This window comes from Sycon ciliatum, chromosome 12 (genome assembly GCF_964019385.1).
Source record: "Sycon ciliatum chromosome 12, ocSycCili1.1, whole genome shotgun sequence".
Taxonomy (NCBI): domain Eukaryota; kingdom Metazoa; phylum Porifera; class Calcarea; order Leucosolenida; family Sycettidae; genus Sycon; species Sycon ciliatum.
This window is the reverse complement of record NC_088654.1, coordinates 2,745,551-2,767,738: the sequence shown is the minus strand read 5'-3', so window position 1 is coordinate 2,767,738 and position 22,188 is coordinate 2,745,551. Positions and strand designations below refer to the sequence as shown.

General features: G+C 45.5%; 1 protein-coding gene across 2 annotated transcripts in view; it reads left to right on the top strand.

The window, feature by feature from the left end:
* The first annotated feature begins 2,924 nt into the window (after nt 1–2,924).
* The window catches only part of LOC135828510 (uncharacterized), a 41,808-nt gene continuing 22,544 nt past the window's right edge, over nt 2,925–22,188 (top strand). For both annotated transcript variants that reach the window (XM_065340955.1, XM_065340954.1), the window contains exons 1-2: nt 2,925–2,993; nt 15,208–15,510. In XM_065340955.1, the coding sequence (XP_065197027.1) occupies nt 2,966–2,993; nt 15,208–15,510 (331 nt within the window). In that variant the 5' untranslated portion in view covers nt 2,925–2,965. The remainder of the gene's footprint in view (nt 2,994–15,207; nt 15,511–22,188) is intronic.

Here is a 22,188-nt window from a genome sequence, read left to right as displayed (position 1 = left end):
ACCTGCGTTACCTGCGTCATATGCATGTGCTAGGCGTTCCAGGCTCCAGAGCGCCGGCTTTGCCACGTGCGAAAGTTGCACATTAGGGAGGTTTCGCTCTACGGAATTACGTATGAAAATAACGTATGAACTGCACGGAATTTTCATACGTAAAAATCAGAGCTGTTGGGTTTCGCTCTACGTGATTTCTCCACGACTGTTAAACATGTGTTGTTGCTTTGGAGACGCGTTGGCTGCATGCGCCCACCGTATGCACCATGAACCGAAACCGCGTTTTCCATTATATTTTGCACGTGGTGTACGGTGTGTGTACCTTGTGTTTCGCGCGGCTTGAATATTGCCATGGACAAAAAAGCGAAAATTATTTCAAAAAGTCCTACGGAGGACCCAACGTAGGAAAGAGCTTTCCTACGGAAATCCGTAGAGAGATTTACGTATGAAAGTTGCCCTCGCTCCCCGGCGCGTACGACATACGGATTTTCATACGTAATTACGTAGAGCGAAACCTCCCTATTAGTTCATTGCGAGGCGTTTCCGGAACGCATAATGAATCGAGCTCAAAACTGGCGACCTGCGCAACGCGCGCATTGCAAAAACGCTAATTGAATCACGCTTCGGGTCAACCACAACCGTCGCAACCCGCAACCTGCGCGACGCACGAGCTCAAGTATAATAAGGGCTTCACCTTCAGTCCCTTGCTCAGTTGCTTTCTTGTATCGCAAGAGGGAGTTTTGACTACGCTGGACTTTGAGGACTTGAGAGTTGATCTGCTATCTATGCGGTAAGTTCCATTCGTTTTTGTGAATGTATATGAGAATAGGTGTGCTGTTCGGGCAGGGAGAGAATTAGCTTGTACATGTACCTCAATGTGCTGTCCTCTCTAATCTTTTACCCTTTCTGTACCGTAACGTACTTGTGTATCAGTGGTAGATTTTCTTGTGACTTGACAGGACCTGACAATGCTTGCAAACGCAAGCAATGTCAGGTCCTCAGTACCACACCGTGACATGTACTCGTTGCTCCTGACAAGTCTGATCAGTTCTCATCAACCAATCAGGCAAATAAGACTTGTCCTAAGAAAATACTACCCAATACGGAGTGTGACGAACGAACTGTTCATGCTGGTTTTCTGCAAGCACCGATTTTGTCCAGTGGGTGAATGTCACACTCCAGTAGCTGTAAAAGGGCTAACAGGGTTCTCGCCCCTCCCCACTTTTTGACCGCCCCCTTTCAAAATGAATGCACCAGCCTTCAAGTCAGAGTTCGAGTGCCACCTTTATATGCATGATGAGCAGACAGTCATCATGTCCATGTACTTGTAGTTGCACCACGGCATTGTATGAATCATTGCATCATAGTTATCACTTACTAGTACCTCGGGCGGGTTGAACGCGGGGGGGGGGGGGGGAGAGTGAACAAAATACCGTACTGGCAATATATGTTGCCGCGTAACGCGTAACGCAGGGGGGTGTGGCGTAACGCGCGACCAGGCTAGTGCGACAAATTTTCGTTGCGTTCGTAACGCGCGTCCGGCGGGGTGCGGCGATCTTTTCATTGCAAAAAAGGCTGAAATTGTGAAAGCACGTGTACCGCGTGGTGAAAAGTTCAATACTGGACGCAGCAGGAAGTCCTGCAATAGCAAAAAAAGGACTGCGGCAATATAGAAACCTGTGTAACAGCTCCTGTGCGACTTTTCATGTAACGCCCTGCGTGCGGCAAACATGTGCCAATGTAACCCTTCATGGCCTCACTGCGGCAACATATATTGCCAGTACGGTACATGGAATGGACGTACAGTATTTCCGCGATCAGAGCCCTTTCTTGAATACTGCGTTATCTCTCATAGGGCCCTAGTCTCTAAGAGCCTGTGAAAATAAAGCTCTCCTTTGAAGAGTTCCCCCCCCCACACACACATACACATGGGCTTGTAACAAAGGTACATTTAGGTTTGGTGTTGTTTTGCTAGTGTTCTTGTCCATGCCACTGCACCGGTGGTTTCAGCAACAAAAATCTCAGTTCTTGTTTCCGTTTCTGTGGGGTTTTGAGAGTTTACCTGGATGATGCAAATATACTGGTGCTGGTGACTGTGAAAGTAACAGCCAAAATTGCGGCACAAAATGGCGGTAAAATCACAAATGTTTGAGTCCAATGATCCCCGTCCCCCTTCACGTTTGTTCAGGCTGTAACACTAGTCTTGTCACAGGATGTATCTAGTATTTGCTCACACTTAGCTCTCTCCAAATTTAGAAATTGGAGAGGCGTGGATCATTGTGGCATTAGCTAATCTTCTTGTTGGGCGGCCCACGCTTGTCTTTTCTAATTCCCTCTAAAAAGTATGTAGAAAGGAGTGAATAAGAATAATTGAACTGTGATAGCTCTGGTACGGTCCATTCAACACTATTCGATTCGAGCTGTTTTGTCTCTTCGTGAGCCAATTTCCCGAATATTCGAACATTCTTTCATTAATTTTAGGTTCGCACCACGAACATTTTCTCAGTTCACTGGCCTCGCAGAGGCAACCCACAGGCACAGTCCTAGTCAGGTGCTAGTCTGTACAAGTGTGACGTTCGTACTTCAGCGCTGTTATGCGAAGGGTAGAATTGATGCACTCCAAAAAACGTGCCTCGAGTCCTCGACTGCAGAGGGTAGCCTAGGTGCAACTGATCACAGGAAGTGAACCCACAGTGACTTTTCACCGTAGTTTTGCAGTGTTGTTATTACCAGGATATTCTTTCATTCATTCGTTACCATCAAAGGCGTTCGATTACGGAGAAATTGTTTTTATTTAGGCCCTATCCGTGAGTTAGTGGAGTGTGCACACATGGCGCCAAATTGTTAAATATGATCTTGTTTGCTATCACTTGGATTCTACTCAGTCAGAACTCCAGTTCATTGTGTTGCATGTACTGTTAACAGGATGAAGATGGGATCTATTTTATTGCTTACTCTATGTGTGTTGGCTTCAATGCTGCACACAATAAATTGTGCTGAAGGTAAGACTTTGAAAACCTAACAGATATTCATTTTCATTTTCTATCCGTTGTATGGAAACTTGCAATGACAAATATTGTAATATTCCATTACATTACATTTCTGTGATTTCGGGTTCTGGGAAAATTAACATGATCAACCTGTTGCCATGGCTCCGACTGTGCCCCGTGTTAGCTAAAGACTTTGTAGTGTAGAGGCGACGGTTTCAAATAGGACATAGGTTGCAAATCGGTACGGACTCAATATTCACTTTCTCTCTTGGTAAATTGATTAGAAAACATATGTCACAGTGAGACTACGGTGTGTTATATTCCGAGCCAAAACTTCATGGCTATGCGATAACCAGAAGTGCCATACCAAGCAGGTCAGTTTTGACGTGTTGCTTCGCACTGCGACTTGAATTGTACGACTTTTGAAAAATCAATTTCTTGTCAATAAAGCACCGCATACCAATCAAAACTAATGGAAGCAGGCTTATTGTTACTCTGCACTGGCCGTTGTGGAGCGATAGAAATTATTATATATTTATTATTATTTAAATAACCTACGTGAAGCTAAGACTTTTAATAATATAGCTAAGAATAGGATGAAGGCCGCAGAAATCACGCACCTACGTTTCTTGTTTGACATGTATTACTGTGTATTTTATAACAAAAATATTTTTGAAAACCCAGAATCGATTTTCTCGTTCCTATCATCAGTGGGAAAAAAAACAGAACTAAGGATACAACCGAAGAAACTAAAGTTAAGTACTGTAAAAAGAAAGGTGTTAGAAATAACATCAAGTGCAATAAAACCACTAGAGGAAACGAAAAAAGGTAACAAGATTACATAAGATTATTATTATTTATTCTTCTTTTACTAGGGAATTCCCAACAGGCGTCAGCGCCTTTTTACAAGGAACCCTTGGTATAATTTGATGGATGAGCGAAATTCAACTGGTGAACTAGACAAGCGGCAAGCCGGTGGAAGTGTATTCCACCTGGCAGTTACCTAATTTCAGACCCAGAGTGACGTTCACTCTAAAACCTGTCCGGTTTGGAACCATCTCTGATTTGAAGCGAAAAATTGGGCAACTTGGAGGCAATGGGTCAACACACAGGAGTGGCTCAGTTCGATTGATACTGGCCTCAGAGCAAACTTAAACATGACAGTTTTCTTCCACAAACATATTTCGAGTGAACAATCAACGCTGATGGTCGGTTTGGGTCTATACAAATTTGACTTTCAAGCCGTTCCGGTATAGAACCGTCGCTTCTACTACGTACCTCGAGTCAACTTTGAGGCACATTGTAGTCTAGTTCCTGTCAGATTTCTGATGGCTTGATTATGGTGAAAAAGAAGTGCGAAATGAATCATTCTATTAAAGTACTCAACGATCTTCATGTAGGTCACAAATTTCCATGTGGTAAAAATAATAATCATGTTTAGATGTTCAAGTGGAGAAAACTGACTTCCAGCGGTCATTGTGTATTGCACAACGATAAAGCATGACTTTTCTCAATCATCTTTTACGTGCAAAAAATAAATTTACAAAATTAACCCCAAACAACGCTACTATAACCACCAATCCTAATTCCGCCGCAGACAACACGAAAAGGACACCCGCCTATCGCAGTACGTCTGGGCCAAGAAGGGTGTAGGTAAGGCTAGCAGCATTCAATGGGCGGTAAACCGCAGAGCAGCGGCCTACAGCAACAAAAGCAAAAGGTGAAACCTGTGCTTGGCGGAATAATTGGCAATCGCGCAAGCACACAAGCACCTCTCTCTCAACAAAAAGAGTGAGCTTGTGTCAAAGTGTCGCCACAAGAATAAGAATTTTCTTCGGAAATTCAAACCATCCACAGCCATCACCTAATTAAGTAAGAGACAACCAGCTCAAGTGGTTGTCACCTTTCACCACTGCTGTCATTCACACTTTTACTTTTAGATTTGCATCATGATGCAGTCATTCACATTTTGCACCGCCGCCATTCGCAACTTTTAGATTTGCACCATGCTGCAGCCATTTACACTTCGCTTTGTGATTACATAGACAAAATACTGATTCAGATTTCTCATTACTGTTTTCTGATGATCGCTTAGTGCAATAAAAACACGTTCTCTGTCCTATCCTAACGAATATAACGAAGGTTAATTCAAAACGAAACTTTGAACTTGTACAGAATTAACTTTTTTTATGAACTTTGAAACTTTCGCTGTAGCCTTGTCATATTTTCAGTACATCCTACTCGCAACACACAACAGGGCATCATCAGGGATATCTGTGCTGATGCTCTCCTGGTTGAAAATGCGGACAATTTACTGTACGGCGAGGAGCCAAGAACTGTTTGTGTGTTCCGAGTTGGACGTACTTCCTCCGTTAACAAAACCTTCGTGATGGATATGAAAATGCTTGGAACAGGTTAAGAACAGTTTGTATGCCACTCACAAAGACACTCAGAATATGATCACTATTCGCCTGATTAAGATCGACAGAGAACTACATGAGCAAGAGCACAAAATATTAAAACTATTCTACAAAACGTAAAGCAAGGAACTGTTCGAAATCAGGAAACCAATAACTCACATAGCTGGCAGAGTAGATTGCACGCTCTACATCACACACTACAGAATCAGGTACACGTGGCAAAGCAGTTGACAACAGTGTACATTGAATGCATGCATGCATGCATGCATAATGTGTAGTACACACAGAGCAGCGTATCGCGTACAGATCATGTACAGACAGACCATGGATTCAAACATAACAGTATCGACTGTACATCACGGAACAAAGGTAGTTCAGCCGTTGTACAGCGTCTTTACAAGAGAAACTGTTGGCGGAATGGGCAGAGAGTTCAGTTTGCATCGCTTTTGCTCGACTCATTTTTTAACCTGCGTCGATGTCGTAATCTGCTGCACGCGAGTCGTCATCTTTCTTGAGTTGATGTTCAGCCTTACCTCGGCTTTTTTGATCACACTCGGCTGTACTTTGGTGATGCCGCCGTCGTTCAAGCTGACTTTCGTGATCCTCCACGGAGGCGATTACACATTTCCACCAGGGAGTCGAAACAAATATTTTATGACTCCCTTGTTTCACATCCTATCTCCTGAATTTTGCAAAACCAGGAGCAGATGCACAGCCAAACTGATTCCGTTTTCTCTGATTAATGCTCCTGCCAGCACTGAATTGCAGTGGCTAGCAATTAACGTTGACTTTCTTTAGCCACGACACTCATGTCGGACTACAGACTTCAGAAGAATGCATGGTGATCGGCACGATTTTTCTTCTTCTTCTTCTCCATTATTCTTTTTCTTTCCTTCCTTTCTCTTCTTTCTTTGCCGAGAGCCTTCTGTTACTATTATTTTCTTTTCATCTCTGTCCCCATTCCTGGGTTATTTGGACTTCATTCGCTTCCTTGTGATTGGACATGTTCAGTCCGGTCGGTTTGCGACAACCAACCCCACCGACCCCACCGTGAGTACCACACCCTAGAGGGTGAAGGAACCACGCTTTACATTGACAACTCTCTCTTTATACTCTTGACGCTTAGAATCCTGGTTTTCGCTCAAAGTTGGCTCCTTCTATCCCTAGGTGGACTTCATTCACCCAATATGATGTTTGGTCCGGAAACCCTCCGTTCTTTAGATATTGACCCAAATCAAAAAAGTCGATAAAAATACGAACTGAAACACCTTCAAACAAGGTATAAGAATGAAGGTTCACTGCTGCTCACAACAACGCAGTACAGCCAAACAAATTATGTTCTCATACCGATCCACTTCACCTAGTAATGTTTAGCCATCCATATTTCGATTGGCGTCTTGCTGGGTCCCTTGAAGAAATCTATCAATTCAGCCTGTCTACTGGCGGCTTTTTTGAAGGCCATTTACAAGGGCCAGTAGAAGCGGGTTACGTCCTGAAATTGGGGTAGACCACCATCATAGGCGGTTGCAACATGTCCCCAAGCGCCAACAAGTGGTCTTGAATAAAGTTATCCACTAAATATCACTTGGGGGAAATATTCAAATTTCGAACTCTCCAACGTCCATGCACTAGCCGAATGCAACTTCGGGGCAGGATAGCACACCCGGAGCGCCTCCATATACCTTTTCGCTACGCTACCAGCACTAAGACATGATGGGAATGATCTCTGCCCTCACAGAAACTCAAATGAAGCCGTAGTTTGCTGAACAACAGCCCAACATGACGAGAAAGAACTGCTCAAATGCAAACAAATATACAGGAAGGGCTGCAACAGTAGCGCAAGATGGCCCAAAATTTCTCTTGTACAAGGCAGCCAGTGCACTCGAGTTTCACGTGTGCATCGATGCCTCGTCGCACTAGTGGAAAATCACGATGTAGCAGTCGGGCGCTTGAGGATATCAGGTATGCATTGCAATTGGATAATCAAGAATCGAAATAGCAACTTGAGAGAAATGTTCAATTGTTGTTGTTGTTGTTGTTGTTGTTGTTGAATTCGTTATTCTCACGATGGCAGCATCGCCAATAAGAGATAAATTTATGAGAAGTTGAGATTGTGGGTTAAACAGTTGGAAAGTGATTTACATCACTTTGAACTTTACAAGTATGGGAGAGGGTGAGGGCTGCAGGAGCAGATTGAGTTAATCAGCAGTGAGCAGATTTCTTGTTTCAAAGCAGGTCGGGAGGAGACGTCACGAATGCTAGAAGGGAGGGCATTGTAGTATTCAAGGGGCTTGTACAGTGGGGAGTCTTTACAGCGATCGGTTCTGGAGGGTGGGAGGTGCCAAGTGCGTGCGTGTCGAAGGCTGTACTGGGCCGCAACTTGAGCGGGGGTGTTGAGCATGCGTATGTGTTGTGGAGCATATTGGTATTTTATGGAGTGAGTAAGAAGGGCGAGCTTCACTCTGCGGCGAGAGAACATTGTCGGCCATTTGAGCCGATGGAGCAGTGTTGAGTGATTCAGAGGAGTGTAGAGGGGGAGACGGAGCCAGATTCTGGCCGTCTTGCGCTGGATTCGCTCAAGACGGTCAAGGGCTGCGATTGAGAGCGGGGTAAGAGCAATGCATGCATATTCAATTATGGGCAGGATATATGTTTTGTAAATGAAAGAGAGTGGTTTAGTGTGTAGAGTTGATTTGAGCCTAAAGAGATTATTGAAAGATTTTACGGCTTTCTTCAGCACAAAGTCACCGAGGTGACGATGTTGTGTTACTGTATCTAGAAGGGTTTGACAAAGTTTTATTTCGGGTAGTCGTGGTGGGGGTCGGTTAGCATGGTAGAACGGGAGGATGACGGTTTTCGTTTTATTGTTGTTGTTGTTGGTTTTTTTTTAAGGAGAACACAAACCTACAAATCATGTTAAAAGACAAAAAGTACATTGGACTGGGTAGGCACTATCAACAATGCCAGTTAATAGCTGTGCTGATGAAATACATGGACTCTGCCGACCATTGGTCTCGGCGTCACAGTGCCGTGTATGCATCAAAATTAATCATACGTTTATGATGAGCCAACATAAGAAAGTGACTAAAGACAAAAATAAATAAAAAATAAAAAACAAGACAAAACAAGAAGGGAATAATAATATTGAGAGATGCGTGGGTAGCTCTCGAGTGATACGGCAGGGTGAATCTAGACCAGAGTGGCTGGCGACTTCGTCGCAGGTGTGTGCAGCAAGTCAGTATGTAGCAAGTGCTTCCATGCAGCTGCCTTGAAGCGGTGCAGCCGTTGCAGTGGAGAAGTTCTTCTTTTTCGTCATGGTGGGCTGTTGTTCAGCAAGAGACCGTAACCCAGTATCCAAGCAACATTACAAGAGTTTCTTGACTAAACTGTCATAGTGGGCGAACAAGGTCCGTAGTCCATCAGCCAAGAACTCAGAAGTCGTCAAATTCAAGCACCCTGTTGCACTTAGAAATCGAATACTTGATTTTGGCCTCAATGGGGAGTTTAGGTACCCTGTACACCGAATCCGCAAATAAAAAGAGTAAACGACTTGCACGCTCTGCAGGGGGAAGCCGACAAAGTGACCATTTTTGGCATTTCATCGACAGCCATTGTTGTGACCTAAACCCAATCTTCAATCAGTGCCATGCGCGTTTCAGGAATGAACTTTCAGATTTTTGTGAATTACAGGAAAAATCTTGCAAATCGAGAAGATTTATTATTATTATTATTTATTAAATTTTTACAGTGTAAACCATTGCAGTTTCCGTATTACACGTGTGCCTGGATTCAAATTACAATAAAATTGTTGTTCGCCTACTTGTAGAGTGTTGTTCCATTACACATCTCTTTCACTGTTCTATTTAATTGAGCATCCGAATACATACCTTCAGGAAGATTACAATGAGCTAGTATTGAACATCATCCACCTTCGGGTTTCCGAAGTATGCACCCCGAGTCATGTCAAGCAGGTTTGAAGCGTAGTTTTTACTGTTTGGCAAAAGTGATCTACGCTTCCACCCTGAATGGAATCACCCCGGGAAGGTCCTGATCCCTGGAAAAATAAGGAACGTGGAGAGCTAAAAGTAAGGAATCTGCGGCGATGGATGTTGTACATCGAGTGAATGCCCTGCAGTTCTCTTCTCCATTACGACCAACTAGCAAACGCCATGGCTCTGGATGCTGACAGCAAACAGTTGAAATAAAGGCAAGGCTACTTTGAACATGTTGCAACCAGGTAGTAGTACAGTTACAGTTGTACTACTTCGAAGTACTATCTACCAGTAGTAGTAGTAGTAGTAGTAGTATTTATTATTTTACTAGGGCAATCCCCACAGACTGTGAGTCTTTTTACAGGGTACCCTAGGTAAGTGCGTGAAATAGAGCTAAATGAAGAAAGCCGTAAGTGCGTGAAATAGAGTAAAGAAAAAAGAAAACGGTGGCTGCACACTGTGCCATTATGTGTTGCAAAAGAGGCTGCGAAGAGTACTGTTGAACATTGCAAAGGAGGCTGCCTGGCGGCATGCTGCTGGAAGCGAATTCCACCTGTCAGCAGCCAGGTGAGGCAAAGCATAGAAACCGTACCGTGACGAAGCATTAGGCAGGGCTAAAGCCAGGGCGGACTGTCCCCTGGTCAAGGCATTGGTATGGTTGCTATTTGATCTAAGTACAAAAAGCTCGGCAAGTAGAGGGCTGCGGCGGCCATGCACACATTTATAGACAAGGCAAAATATCTTTAGGTTATAACGGATGGCGACAGGAATAATTTTGTGGCGTTGACAAATGGTGGCGGTTGGGTGGCATGGTGGGTAGCCAAATGTTATCCTGAGGCTACGTTTGAAGCATCGAATGAGTGTGTTGTATAGGGTTGCTGATATCGTGTGAACGTAGCAGTTGCTGGCGTACTCCATGGTGGATTGGATAATGCTTAGGTAAAAGGAACGTTGTGCCTGGGTGGTGATGTGATGTCGTATTCTGCGGAATGCGGCCAGCTTACGGTTGACGTCAGCAACAACTTTCCCGACCTGCTCCTTGAAGGCAAGGTGCTGGTCGACTAGCACTCCAAGGTAACGGACACACTGGGAAGGGGATACTGGGAAGTTACCACAGATGACAGTGAAGGTAGGTGGAAATGGGGTTGTCTTCCGGCGGACGATTAATAGTTGAGTTTTGTCGGGGTTCAGTAGGAGGCCCAGTTCCGTGAGGTGTGATTTAACCGCATCGAAGCTCTCTGATAGTCGGTCCTGTATCGTGTTGATGCAGCTGCTCGATGTGTAGAGTCCTATATCGTCGGCGTAGAGTATGTTAGATGTGTGAGTTGGTGTGACGTCTGTTACGTGTCTTGTGTAGATTGTGAAAAGAACGGGGCCCAGGACAGAGCCTTGAGGTACCCCTCGACTACAGGTCACGGAGTCGCCGGATGTTTTTGTGGAGGGGTTCGTCACTGTCTGTCGACGAGCGCTTAGATAGGAGGCGAACCAAGACAGTGCTGTGCCACAAATACCGCAGGAGTAGAGCTCGTTGATGAGTGGCTGGTGCTTGACCCGGTCGAACGCCTTGCTCATGTCCAAGAATAACACTCCGGTGTTCTGACCGTCATCCAAGCGTTGTTGCCACTTTGATATAGCCAGTGAAAGTGCATCCTCTGTGGAATGATCTGAGCGGTAGGCGAACTGTTGGGGAGGAAGAATGTTGAGCTCTGGGTGGGTGTTGATATAGCGCTGCAGTTGATGAAGGACGATCTTTTCTAGAAGCTTGGATACGATGGGGAGTAGAGATATGGGGCGATAGTTAGAGGGACATTCTGGATTGCCTTTCTTGAAGAGGGGGAATACAGACGCTACTTTATATATGTCTGGAAAGGAACCGAGGGAGAGTGATTCGTTGAAAATGAGACAGAGGGGACCGGCTAGTTCTTCTGCACAGATCTTCAGAGGAAGGGGTGGGAGTTCGTCGGATCCGGTGGATTTGAATGGGGAGATCTTCTTGAGGAGCTTGCAGACTTCAGTGGTAGTGACAGGGGTGAAATTTGCGAAACTGGTGAGCTGTCGGGGGCCTTGGGGGATTTGCAGGGAAGGAGGTCGCTCTGGGTCAGAGACGACCGATCCAAAGAAGTTGGTGAGGCTGGAAACGTCGGCTTTGAGAGGTGTTGGAGTGGTGTTCCGACCAAGGAGTTTGTTGAGCAGTTTCCATTGGCGGCGAGGATCATTTCGGCAGTCTGAGAACTCCCTTACTAAATATTGATTCTTTAGGCGTTTGTTAAGCAGCGTGCCTTCTCTTCTTGCTGCACGGTACAGTTGCAAGAGCTGGGTGTCAGTCGGGTTTCTCATAACCGCGCGGTGAAGATGTTTGCGACGGTGGAAGAGATTTGTTAGCGCTGGTGTACACCACGGGGATGGCTTAGGTTTCCGTGATTTCTGACTGCGACAGGGCCGTAGTGGACACAGCGTGTTTACGGCCAACAGGACGCTGTCGCGAAACGCTGATGCTGATTCATCCAGCGATTGGGAGGTGCCGCTCGTCGATTCGGCCACATTCTTTGCGATTTCTGTTTTCAGCATATCAGGGCTGATTGAAGACAGAGGTGGTCGGCGGATATGTCGTATCCCTGTAGTTGCGGGTGATGAAGCTCTACCAGGGGCGCTGTAGGAGAAAGTTACAAGGTGATGATCACTGACGTCTACTACGGGATGTACAGCTTGGTTCCAGATGAAAGCTCTGGAACTGCCTGGCGCACGACCTAGCAACTGTTGATCGACCAGTACAACGTCTAGACATGATTGGCTGGGGAATCGTGTGGGAGAGGAGATTATGTTCTCAAGGTGAAGTGAGCTGCAGAACTCTTTGAAATGGTGAAGGTGGGATGTGGGTGGTGTTCGCAGTGTGTCACAGTTTAGGTCACCCAGAACAATCATCGGTGCACGTGGGTTGTAGAGATGATCGGCGGTATCTGTAAGAAGCTGCCAAAAGCCCACAGTGTTGTTTGGGGGCCTGTAGACACAGGTCAGTGTAAGCTGGTCAGTTTTTGTGGTCTGCACCACAATGCACAAGACTTCAAGCTGGTTTGGATTTGGGAAGGTGATGGCAGTGACAGTGAGTGAGTGCCTGACATAAAAACATATTCCTCCACCTTGCTGGCTAGTCCTGTCAGATCTAAGTATAGAGTAGCCAGGTATTGCAACTAGGGCATCGCTTATAGTGTCATTGAGCCAAGTTTCAGTAATGGCTAATACATCTAGGTTAAAATTATGCAAAACGTGGTGGACTTCTTCAACTTTGTTCCTGAGGCTGCAAATGTTGAGGGTTCCTACATTAAGGCTAGTGTGGGGTAACTTACAAGTGTTTGATGGAGGAGGAGGGGAGAGTGGTGGCTGCACGCCTGTGGCTGTAGACCGGTTAGAAGCTGCCCTTGCGTCTGCGGATCCGCTTGAGGAGGTTTTCGACCTCTTTCGCACTGACTTCGTTAGCCCACGTGACCTGTGGGTCTGTGTCGTTGTTCTGGCATTCCGAGGTGGCACTGTTACCTGGGCGAAAGGAGTTCTTTCCCCTCTTCACTGGAGTAAAGCCATCGTCTTCAGTGTCCGGTGATGGGTGTGTGGTTTTCCCCCTGGAGGTGGCCAGAGCAGTCGTCGGCGTGACTGGGGTGCAGGCGACTGTGTTGGCGGCTGGCAACGCTGCTGGCTTCGCTGGGGTCAAGCTTGTGTGCGGTACTGCGGCTGCGACCACCTCAGTGCTGGCAGGTGGTGCGCGTGCGGTTGGACTTTGCAGGGCTTGACTGTACGTGTTTGGTGGTGGTACCTCAGTGCTGGCAGTTGGTGCGCGTGCGGTTGGACTTTGCAGGGCTTGACTGTACGTGTTTGGTGGTGGTACAGCTACAACTACCTCCGTGCTGGCAGACGGGCCTTGACTGCACGCCTCCCCAGCTGGTGGCGGTGTGCATGTCGTGGATGTCTCAACTACCTCCGTGCTGCCAGACGGGCCTTGACTACACGCCTCCCCAGCTGGTGGTGGTGGGGCTCGCCCTGTACGGGGTGGTGCACGTGCGTTTATGCCCTTATTTGGGCATTGTGCTGCGAGGTGGTCAGGGTTGTTGCACACATTGCAAGTACGCACCTGGCCATCGTAGCGTACGCGTACAGTCAGCCCGCCCTGGGTTTTTATGACGGACGGGATGTGGGTGCCCTTGTTTAGCTTGAAGGTCAAATGTCGTATACCCGTAGCAACTCTCAAGCCAGAGTACCACACTCGAGATCACCCAAAGAAAAAAGCGATTGAATTCAAAATCAAAAAAATTGTTGGGGATCGTCTGAAGCATATTCAAGCAAGGTACAGTCGGGCTTGATGACTGATCAAAGCCCTCGGGCTGGTCCCTTGGGCTTTGATCAGCCATCAATCCCTCTGTACCTCGCTTGATTATCTACTTGATACCATTGTAGTTGCAAACAAGTAACTACAACAATTGCAGTACAATAGTCATGTAGTTTTTTGAATTAGTTATTTGAAAATGGTGAGCATCTTCATCTTCTTCCCGGTGCGCATGTACACATATTTTTTGAATCTGTACGTGCTCCAAGCCAACTCACCTCTGCTCAAATCGACGGCGATTTATTTCGCGATTTTAGGTCGATGGCCACGGAAAACCACACCAAACGTTGACAAAACTCCACGTTTTTCACTGAAGACGCATTGGATGTCCTGATAAAACGGATGGAAAACCTCCTAATGGCTGATGAAGAAGAAGAAATTTGTCGAACTTCCAAGGCGCACTGCAAAAGGAGTGCAAGAGTTTCGCCAGGGAAAGTAGGCAGGTCGGATTCAGTGATGCTTTTGCTGTCGATTGATGTCAGTTCCAGGTGTTCGATTTGTAAGTGCAACGGGGGACTCACTTTGGCACCACTGGCTGATGGACTACCGCTCAGGTATAAAAGGAGCCAACTTTAATTTTAAGCGAAATCGGTATTTGGCCATATCTGCTCGTTACAGACATTGAATCTTAAATTATGCAACTGCTTTTAGTTCCTTCTGGATTTTAGCTCTTGTTGCCAAATATATAGGACTAATACTTGTAGTTTTAACCCATCATCATTTAGATCAGTAATTCTTAGTGTGGTACTTTGAGACTAAACTGGACCTCTCACCTTGCACTAAATTCAATTGTCCCAACTCACTTGAAGACGCTACAGACTCCTTGGACAAGAAGGACATCCAGTCGATCGATCAAGAATCGTTACGAGCAAGCTCTTACTTTGACGTCACATTTTGATGATTTATATCAAACACACAAGTGATGGTTTTCGCTGAAAGAACCTCACCTCTTATCATGTCCCCTGCCTGACTCATTGCAGTATGTAAGAATATTCTAAAGCTGTGTTAAAAGGTTCTCGACCAGGCGGCCAGCGAATGCCAGCCAGAGGTGCTAGAGGGTTTTTACATTGCCAAGTTACAGCCTGTTCTTTGTAGACAGAAGGTGCTTTTGAGGAAGATAGTGCTGTTCCGACTTTCCTGCCCCTCCTTCCCTGCTATAATTATTGTGCTGTTTGGAGCCACTCACTCCATCATTTAGCCTGTGTACGTTTCAACACCATTCTACCGCCGATATGCTGTGTAAATTGACATTAGTGTGCTTCGTCTCATTTTCAACCTGAACCAAGTTGAGAAATGATTGTACAAAAGGGACTCATCAGATTTACAACTCCCTTCGTCTCTTCGTATGCAAATATGTTTCCTTTGTATAAGTCTTGAGTTCATTTCTGTCTCCATGGCAACTGACCTATGGGTACACTTCCATTTTTTTGGTTTCATTTCAGGTGAACATCACTATGTTTGTAAAGACGATCACAAGAACGCTAAAGGAGTGCTTTTTATGCACACGCAGGACTCAGTGGATTACCAAGCTGCCGAGAAATTTTGTAACGATAGAGGCGCCAGTATACCTAACGCCGTCAACGAGGGGAGTTGCATGTTACAACTTTCCACCCAATTACAGAGCACCTATCCTGACAGCGAACTATTATTCTGGGCTACTGACCCTGGTTTCTCACCGTATAGCTATAATGGACATTCCTCGAGTCGTGTAGAGAAAGAACATGTAGCCTGCTTTGACAAGAGGAGTAAGTCGATTAAATATAGCGTGCACGTGTTATTTGAGTGTCTTTGTGCTGTGCTGTGCTGATGGGTCCTCGCAGGACGAAACAACATGCTGTCTGCAGATGTAAGAGTAATTGAGCAAGGTCAGCTACTTTTATCTTTGAGTGAACCTTGGTCAGCGACTAAGATTGTTTAATCCAGAGGTCCTTGTCACCTACCCTTATAACGATAATCCCTTATAACGATATTTTTTGTTCACCGACTAAGATTGTTTGGTCCAGAGGTCCTTGTCACCTACCCTTATAACGAATGCCCCCTATAACAATATTACCCTTATAACGATATTTTTCTGCCAAAAAATCACTGCATTGACTTTGGTACACGATGCCTTACCCTTGTCACAATCAATTATTGCTATAACCATATTGCACTTGGAATCATATAAAATGGGTTGACCACTCATATTTCTTCCATTCTATAACAATATCTAAGAAAGGGTTTCCTCCCCACACTGGAGTTCGCGGTATTCCGCCGACTTGACACTTGACTCGGGGAAAAAGCGTGAGCTCCAATGTGGGGAGCAACCCATTCTTACAAATCATCGCCGAAGTTGCAACCAAAATTTTCATAACAATATCTAGCAGGGAATATGTAGAGTCCACTACCCAGGTAGGGCAAGCTTCACCTGAAAAGTCGCTGCAGCATGAAGAATTCAATGGGGGCACCAGTAATGCCTTGCTGTGTGCATTATGTGCATAGAACATACAATCATGTGCCTTAGGTTTCATGCTCTGAAGAATGTAAAAACAAAAATCATGAATTATGACGTTCATGTATGAAATGAACCAGTAACCGTGTAACAATAAATTATTACCCTTTTAACGATATTTCTTGGTCTAAGAGCCTGGTCAGACTGCGGCAGCTTTTGGTTGCCTGACGAAAAAAGAACAGCGTCCAGAATTTGAATCGCGATCACACTACACATGTGGGGAGAATGAAAATTCAAATTTCATTTCGAGCGTCAAGTGGTAATCGCCACGAACGACGTCAAATTCCTTGGAATCGCCAACACCTTCAGTGCAATCCTTGCAACCATCCTTATGAGTTTTGTTGTTGTCCGTGGCCAATTAGCTCCTCGATATCGAGATGAAAAAATCAGTGATTATCAGCGTCAATGGCGTATCAGCGTCAAATCCTGTTTTGAGCGGAAAAGCGTGGCCCGTTCTTGCTTTTTTTTGGAGCGTCAACTCTCGCTTTTGCTGCTCTGGCGGCAAGTTACTATGGAGATTCGGATTATAATCCTAGGATTATTTCGATTTTGCCGCAGTCTGACCAGGCCCTAAGGCAAGTATCGTTAGAAGGGTAGGTCAACTGCAATAACAATAATACTAATAATAACTGTGCTCTTCATGGTTATCTTTTGCAGTTACAAGTTTTGGAAGCTGTTTGTCAGCGCATTCATAAGCCGAATTTGTGTGTCCAGAAAGATAGTGTTATTACCCTAAAATTGTTCAAATAATGTTCTTTTGTGTGGGGTGGCAACGTTGTTGCCACTTGTGTCTAAATGTGTTTTGTCACCTTCTTGTTTATTATTGTTATTATTATCATTCGTTCTCAAGTTTTTGTTGTTGTTGCTGATACACACTTGTCACGCTTAATTCTTAATAATAACAATAATAATTTGATAACCGCAATCAGTAAGAGCTGAATCTACATTTGTGTACTTTATTCATGCAATGTAGAACAGTGGAGACGATGTGCAATAACACGATGAAAGTATGAAGAAATGGTGTAGAGAAAAAGATAAGGATTCAAAAGAGTTTCGTACAACAATCATCAGGAATCGTCATTGTACTAAAGGACAATGAAACAAACATGAACTATTATAGAAAATCTAAGTTAGCGAAATAGCACTAACAGCAGTGAAATTTACAAGTGTGAATTTTAACAATCATTGCAAGAGCAATAACGAATGTGCGTGCTAACAATAAACTTGCAAATGGAAAAATGAACAAACAAGAGAAAGAAGGAAGGAAGGAAAGACAAAGTGACAACGCATAACAGGAGTACATTTCATCTAGAACATTAACGGCCAAGCTTGGCCGCACCACACACAACACGTTACTTGAACAATTTCAACCAGGGACTCGTAAAATACCGGGAGGCGACACGCCACACATTTCACGATCCGAGGATTGCCGCACTCGACCCGCGAAATTTGAAGCGTGATTGAAACGTCGTCGTCATCTTCTTTCTCTCAATTGCTTTTGCTATGCTTCGAGGCCTATTCTGGATCTCCAGAGCGAAAGCTGGTTGTTTCTGATACGTACCACGCACTACCTTAGGTTGAGCCGTGGCATTTAATTTTTTTGGGAAGTTCACTGCTTTGGAGACGACGGAATGTCAAGGTACGTTATTCACGAAATGTACTCAAATTTGAATTGAGTAAGTGCGAATGACACCCTGTTTTCGGAATAGTTCTCCACTAAACACACCATGTCCATGGCCCCTTCGTGTTGCCCAAGTTCCATTCTCGGTTTGTGTAAAGTTTCGAGATGAAGATCGATGATGAACTCACCTTTCCATGGAAGGGAAAAAAAGTAGCATATCAAACAGAATCCATGCAGCATTTGATGCCACTATCCTCATTCTTCTGCATTCAAAGTGTTTCACATTATGGTCCATGAACTACACACAATATTTGTCATTTCTTAACTGTTCATAGCTGTTCATACTTGAAGTAACTGTGTTCTGAACACATTGCCTTCAGGAAACGTAAGGCCGAGTCGACTGACTGACTGAGCAAAATTCTTTGCGACGAAAGTCACGCTATCGGCAAATGCACTCAAGGCGAATACGCGTGAATACCCTGTATACTGCTTTATCCACTTATCACAGACGCAAACACACACACGCACGCACGCACACACATACCATGCATAAGCCCGTCGCAAGAGAAGAACGCAAGTCTGCAAATGCACTGGATGTGCGCCCACAGATTTTCTCTTATAGCAACGATAGCGAACAAGATCTGAATGAGACAGATCAAGACTTGCACCAGATAACTGTGTAATCCACACAACTGGCAAAGCCATGTGAATCGACCACCAATGCACAACACACATACACCTTTGGACCTTTGGATGCCCATTGCTCCGGGCAATGATAGCATCAGGAGTTGCAGTATTTCCTGTGGCGAGTTAGATCATTGGGCCGACGCTGAAGTCCCTGCCACAGCCGCAAATGAACACTCTAGGCTTTGGCACAGCCGCACACATACACACACACACACACACACACACACACACACACACACACACACACACACACACACACACACACACACACACATACACACACATGCATGCTCGTGCAACATTCACATGTCACTTCTTCAGTTGTTTTTAGCTGAGTCATATTGTGTCTTATACAGAGCTTCACTTTGGGAAAAGCTGTTGAGATGCTGGAGAGCACTTGTTACCATGCTTGCGAAATGCCAGCAATATTGCATGCCTTCAGCTGGGCACACTTCCTGGCGTAGCAAATTTCCAAAACCTGATGCCTTGTGTAACTGTGTCCTGATAACATGCAGGAATGACTCCATCGCCTCAGTAACACTCGCCTGTCTCATTGTCAGCAGTTCGCAAATTTCATGGATTATTTCACCTTCCATAGGCCTGTACACCATGGTGGCACTGCCACTCTTACATGGATCTGCACATAGGCAAAGCAAGGGTTGAGGGCGGAGGTTTACATATAATGTCAACAATTTACATACATGTACTAGGTAAAGACGAAATTTTCAGGACATGAATAGAATAATATCCTGTCACAGGTTCAACACTGTCACATGTCATAGTGAACAGACAATGCACCGTGGGCAGACTCCCATTTTTCGGGTGAGTTTGAGGCGCTTAGTATGCTACAGATTATACATTCGTGTTCACAAAGACAAGACGAGACCAAAAAATGCAGACGAGAGAATCTCACCAGTAGTCCACAACTGAACATCTCCACAACTCAGGTCACCAAGTGGATACGTGGCGTCATCTACATTTTCCACGGTGGACTCATCACTTTGGCAGGCATCTCTGTCAACCTCCATCATCCTTTACCCAGTCAAGGCACAAACTTAGAATCACCAAATCAACTGCTGACACTTGGACGATTCCCTGGGAGCAGGATTATTTTTTTGATTTTTGGGACCAAACAGCGAACGCGTCCTTTGTGCATGACCTGCGCCGCTTTGACCTCATGGGGATTCTATATTTTCCCTCAGCACTCGTGCCCGAGCTCAGTCAATCATCCGACGCGGTTGTGCATCTCGTGTCGCCTCCCGGTATTTTACGACTCCCTGATTTCAACCCAATTATACTATCTTTCTGTACACACAAATAAGGCTGATATAGACGCTGATAGATAGCTTCCAAAACTATTAACTGTAGTCCATAACCATGACGACCACGGCACAATACAGTGAACGAAGAGTCAGAATACGAATTGCAACTCTCTCTTCTCTCTTCCTTTCGGGGTCTCCCGCTTCTGGGCCGGCATGGCCCATGCTTCATGCGTGCTTGTTCCTGGTGTTGTTTTGTCTACTGTGTCCTGCCGTACTCCGGCTTTGGCCGTGACCACGATGTGTCTCCCCATTTTCTCCTTCATCCTTTCCTTTGTCTTTTTGTTAAAAGCTTTCTTCTCGCCGTGACCACGATTTTTTGTCTTCTTCTTCTTCTCCATTATTCTTTTTCTTTCCTTCCTTTCTCTTCTTCCTTTGCCGAGAACCTTCTGTTCCCATTATTTTCTTTTCATCTCTGTCCCCATTCCTGGGTTATTTGGACTTCATTCGCTTCCTTGTCATTGGACATGTTCAGTCCGTTCGGTTTGCGAATTTAAATAAACACAACCACCAACCACCACCACTCGGTCCATTGAACTTGACTTGACCGTCACCCTGCAGTCACGTCCCTCCTTGCGCCCTTGTCCTTTGAGTGCGTAGCTTCTGTTGTAGTTGGCTGTTGATCGTCTTGGTCTTTCAATAATGGGCTTGGTTGCTGTAGATTGCGCTATTGGTGTTGGTGTGTGAGCTGTTGATATGCAAGGTGGGTCTTTTTTAGTCGGCATTTGGAGTGTCGGTGTTGTTCGCGGTCTGTCACTGGCAAGTTCCACTGCCGCAAGAACCGACAGCGGAGGATCAGGAGGAGGTAGTGGGACCGGGACCGCTAGTGGCACCACCTCAGCCACCTCAGCACTGACTAACCACCGACGGCAGGAGCAGAGGCGGCGACACAAGCCCACCCATGAACCACCACGCCCATTCTCCTCCACCGCCGCCACCAGCGACGGCGGATAGCCCTTTCTCAAAGGTGCTCTTTTAATTCGCACTTAGTGCTTTTCGCGTCCCTCAAAATATGCTGAAAAAGTGCTCTTTTTTCAGTGAAAACAGGCAAAAAGTGCTCTTTTTCAGTGAAGCGTAGCCATGATACATGTTCAGATATGAACCCAAGCTGAGAAAAGAATACGCACTCTTCCGTTATGGGTCCACAAAAGGCAAAACAGGAAATTCAAAAGCCCACTTTTTACAGCATTGTGTACACCGTGTACAAGCTTCACCAACTAAGTTACTTGCTGCCCACCAAAAAAGCGGCTTGCCAAGGCCCATCGAACACTCGGAAACTGTGATCGCATGCATGAGCAAACAGATTTAGCACCTTTTCAGCTAAAAAAGCTCAAAAAGGGCGATATTCACCAAACAACGCAATAAAGGGCGAAAGAAACAAGCTTTTCCAAAAAGGGCGAAAAACGGCGAGCACCTTTGGCAAAGGGCTAACGGCGGAGCAAGCACAGTCTGTGAGCCAGGATCCGCGGGTTGTGTAGGTAACGGTTGTGTGGTTAAAGGGGAAGCATACCCTTAAATCAACTTTTCACCAGTTGTTGTCCTCTGGGTGCTGAGTCGAATAGTCTTGGTTCGAGGACGCTGACGCTTCCTTCCTCCTTTATTCCCAATCGAACCCGCGAACTTCCACCGAAACTGGGTGAATGCGCCCTACTAGATTGGGATTTGTATGGAAAAAGTCACTAAGAACGCCGTCTCGTTCTTATAAAAGCATGGTTGACCGCGTCTGGTCCATATGTCGTAGTCTTGTGGCCGCTGAGTCGACTGGTTTTAGTCCGAAAAGGCTGCGATGCAGCCAGCGTTCGGCCCTTAATCCCAATCGAACACGGTTGAGTGAGCGGTCACGATAGTTTGAACAAGCCACTATGGACTCAACATGGACCCCACGACTATGAGATGCAGGTTCACTGTACAGTGTACACCGAGCGTTGTACTAGTACGACGGCCGTGGGGCATGCAACTCGTGTGCATCGTACTAGTACGATGCTCGCGCTAAAAAGGTTAAAAAGTGTAGTTTGTGTTCTCTCTTTTGTAGACCTACCATCATATTTATTATCCATATGATCCATGGCCCCACCTTTGGCTGCTGGATGCTAGCCAGGTGCTAGATTATTTCCGGCCTTCGGCCGAGTGCTGATGGATATTAATAAGTAACAGAATAACAGAAAAGGCGTAATGAGAACAGATGGCGAAAGAGGCAGCTTGCTAAGCTGGCCAGGCTGTGCAAAGATTACGGTTGACTCGGCGAATGGGGTCGGCAAGGATTGCCAAATGAGAGGGTAAAGGAAAAGCTAGCCACTAGACACGA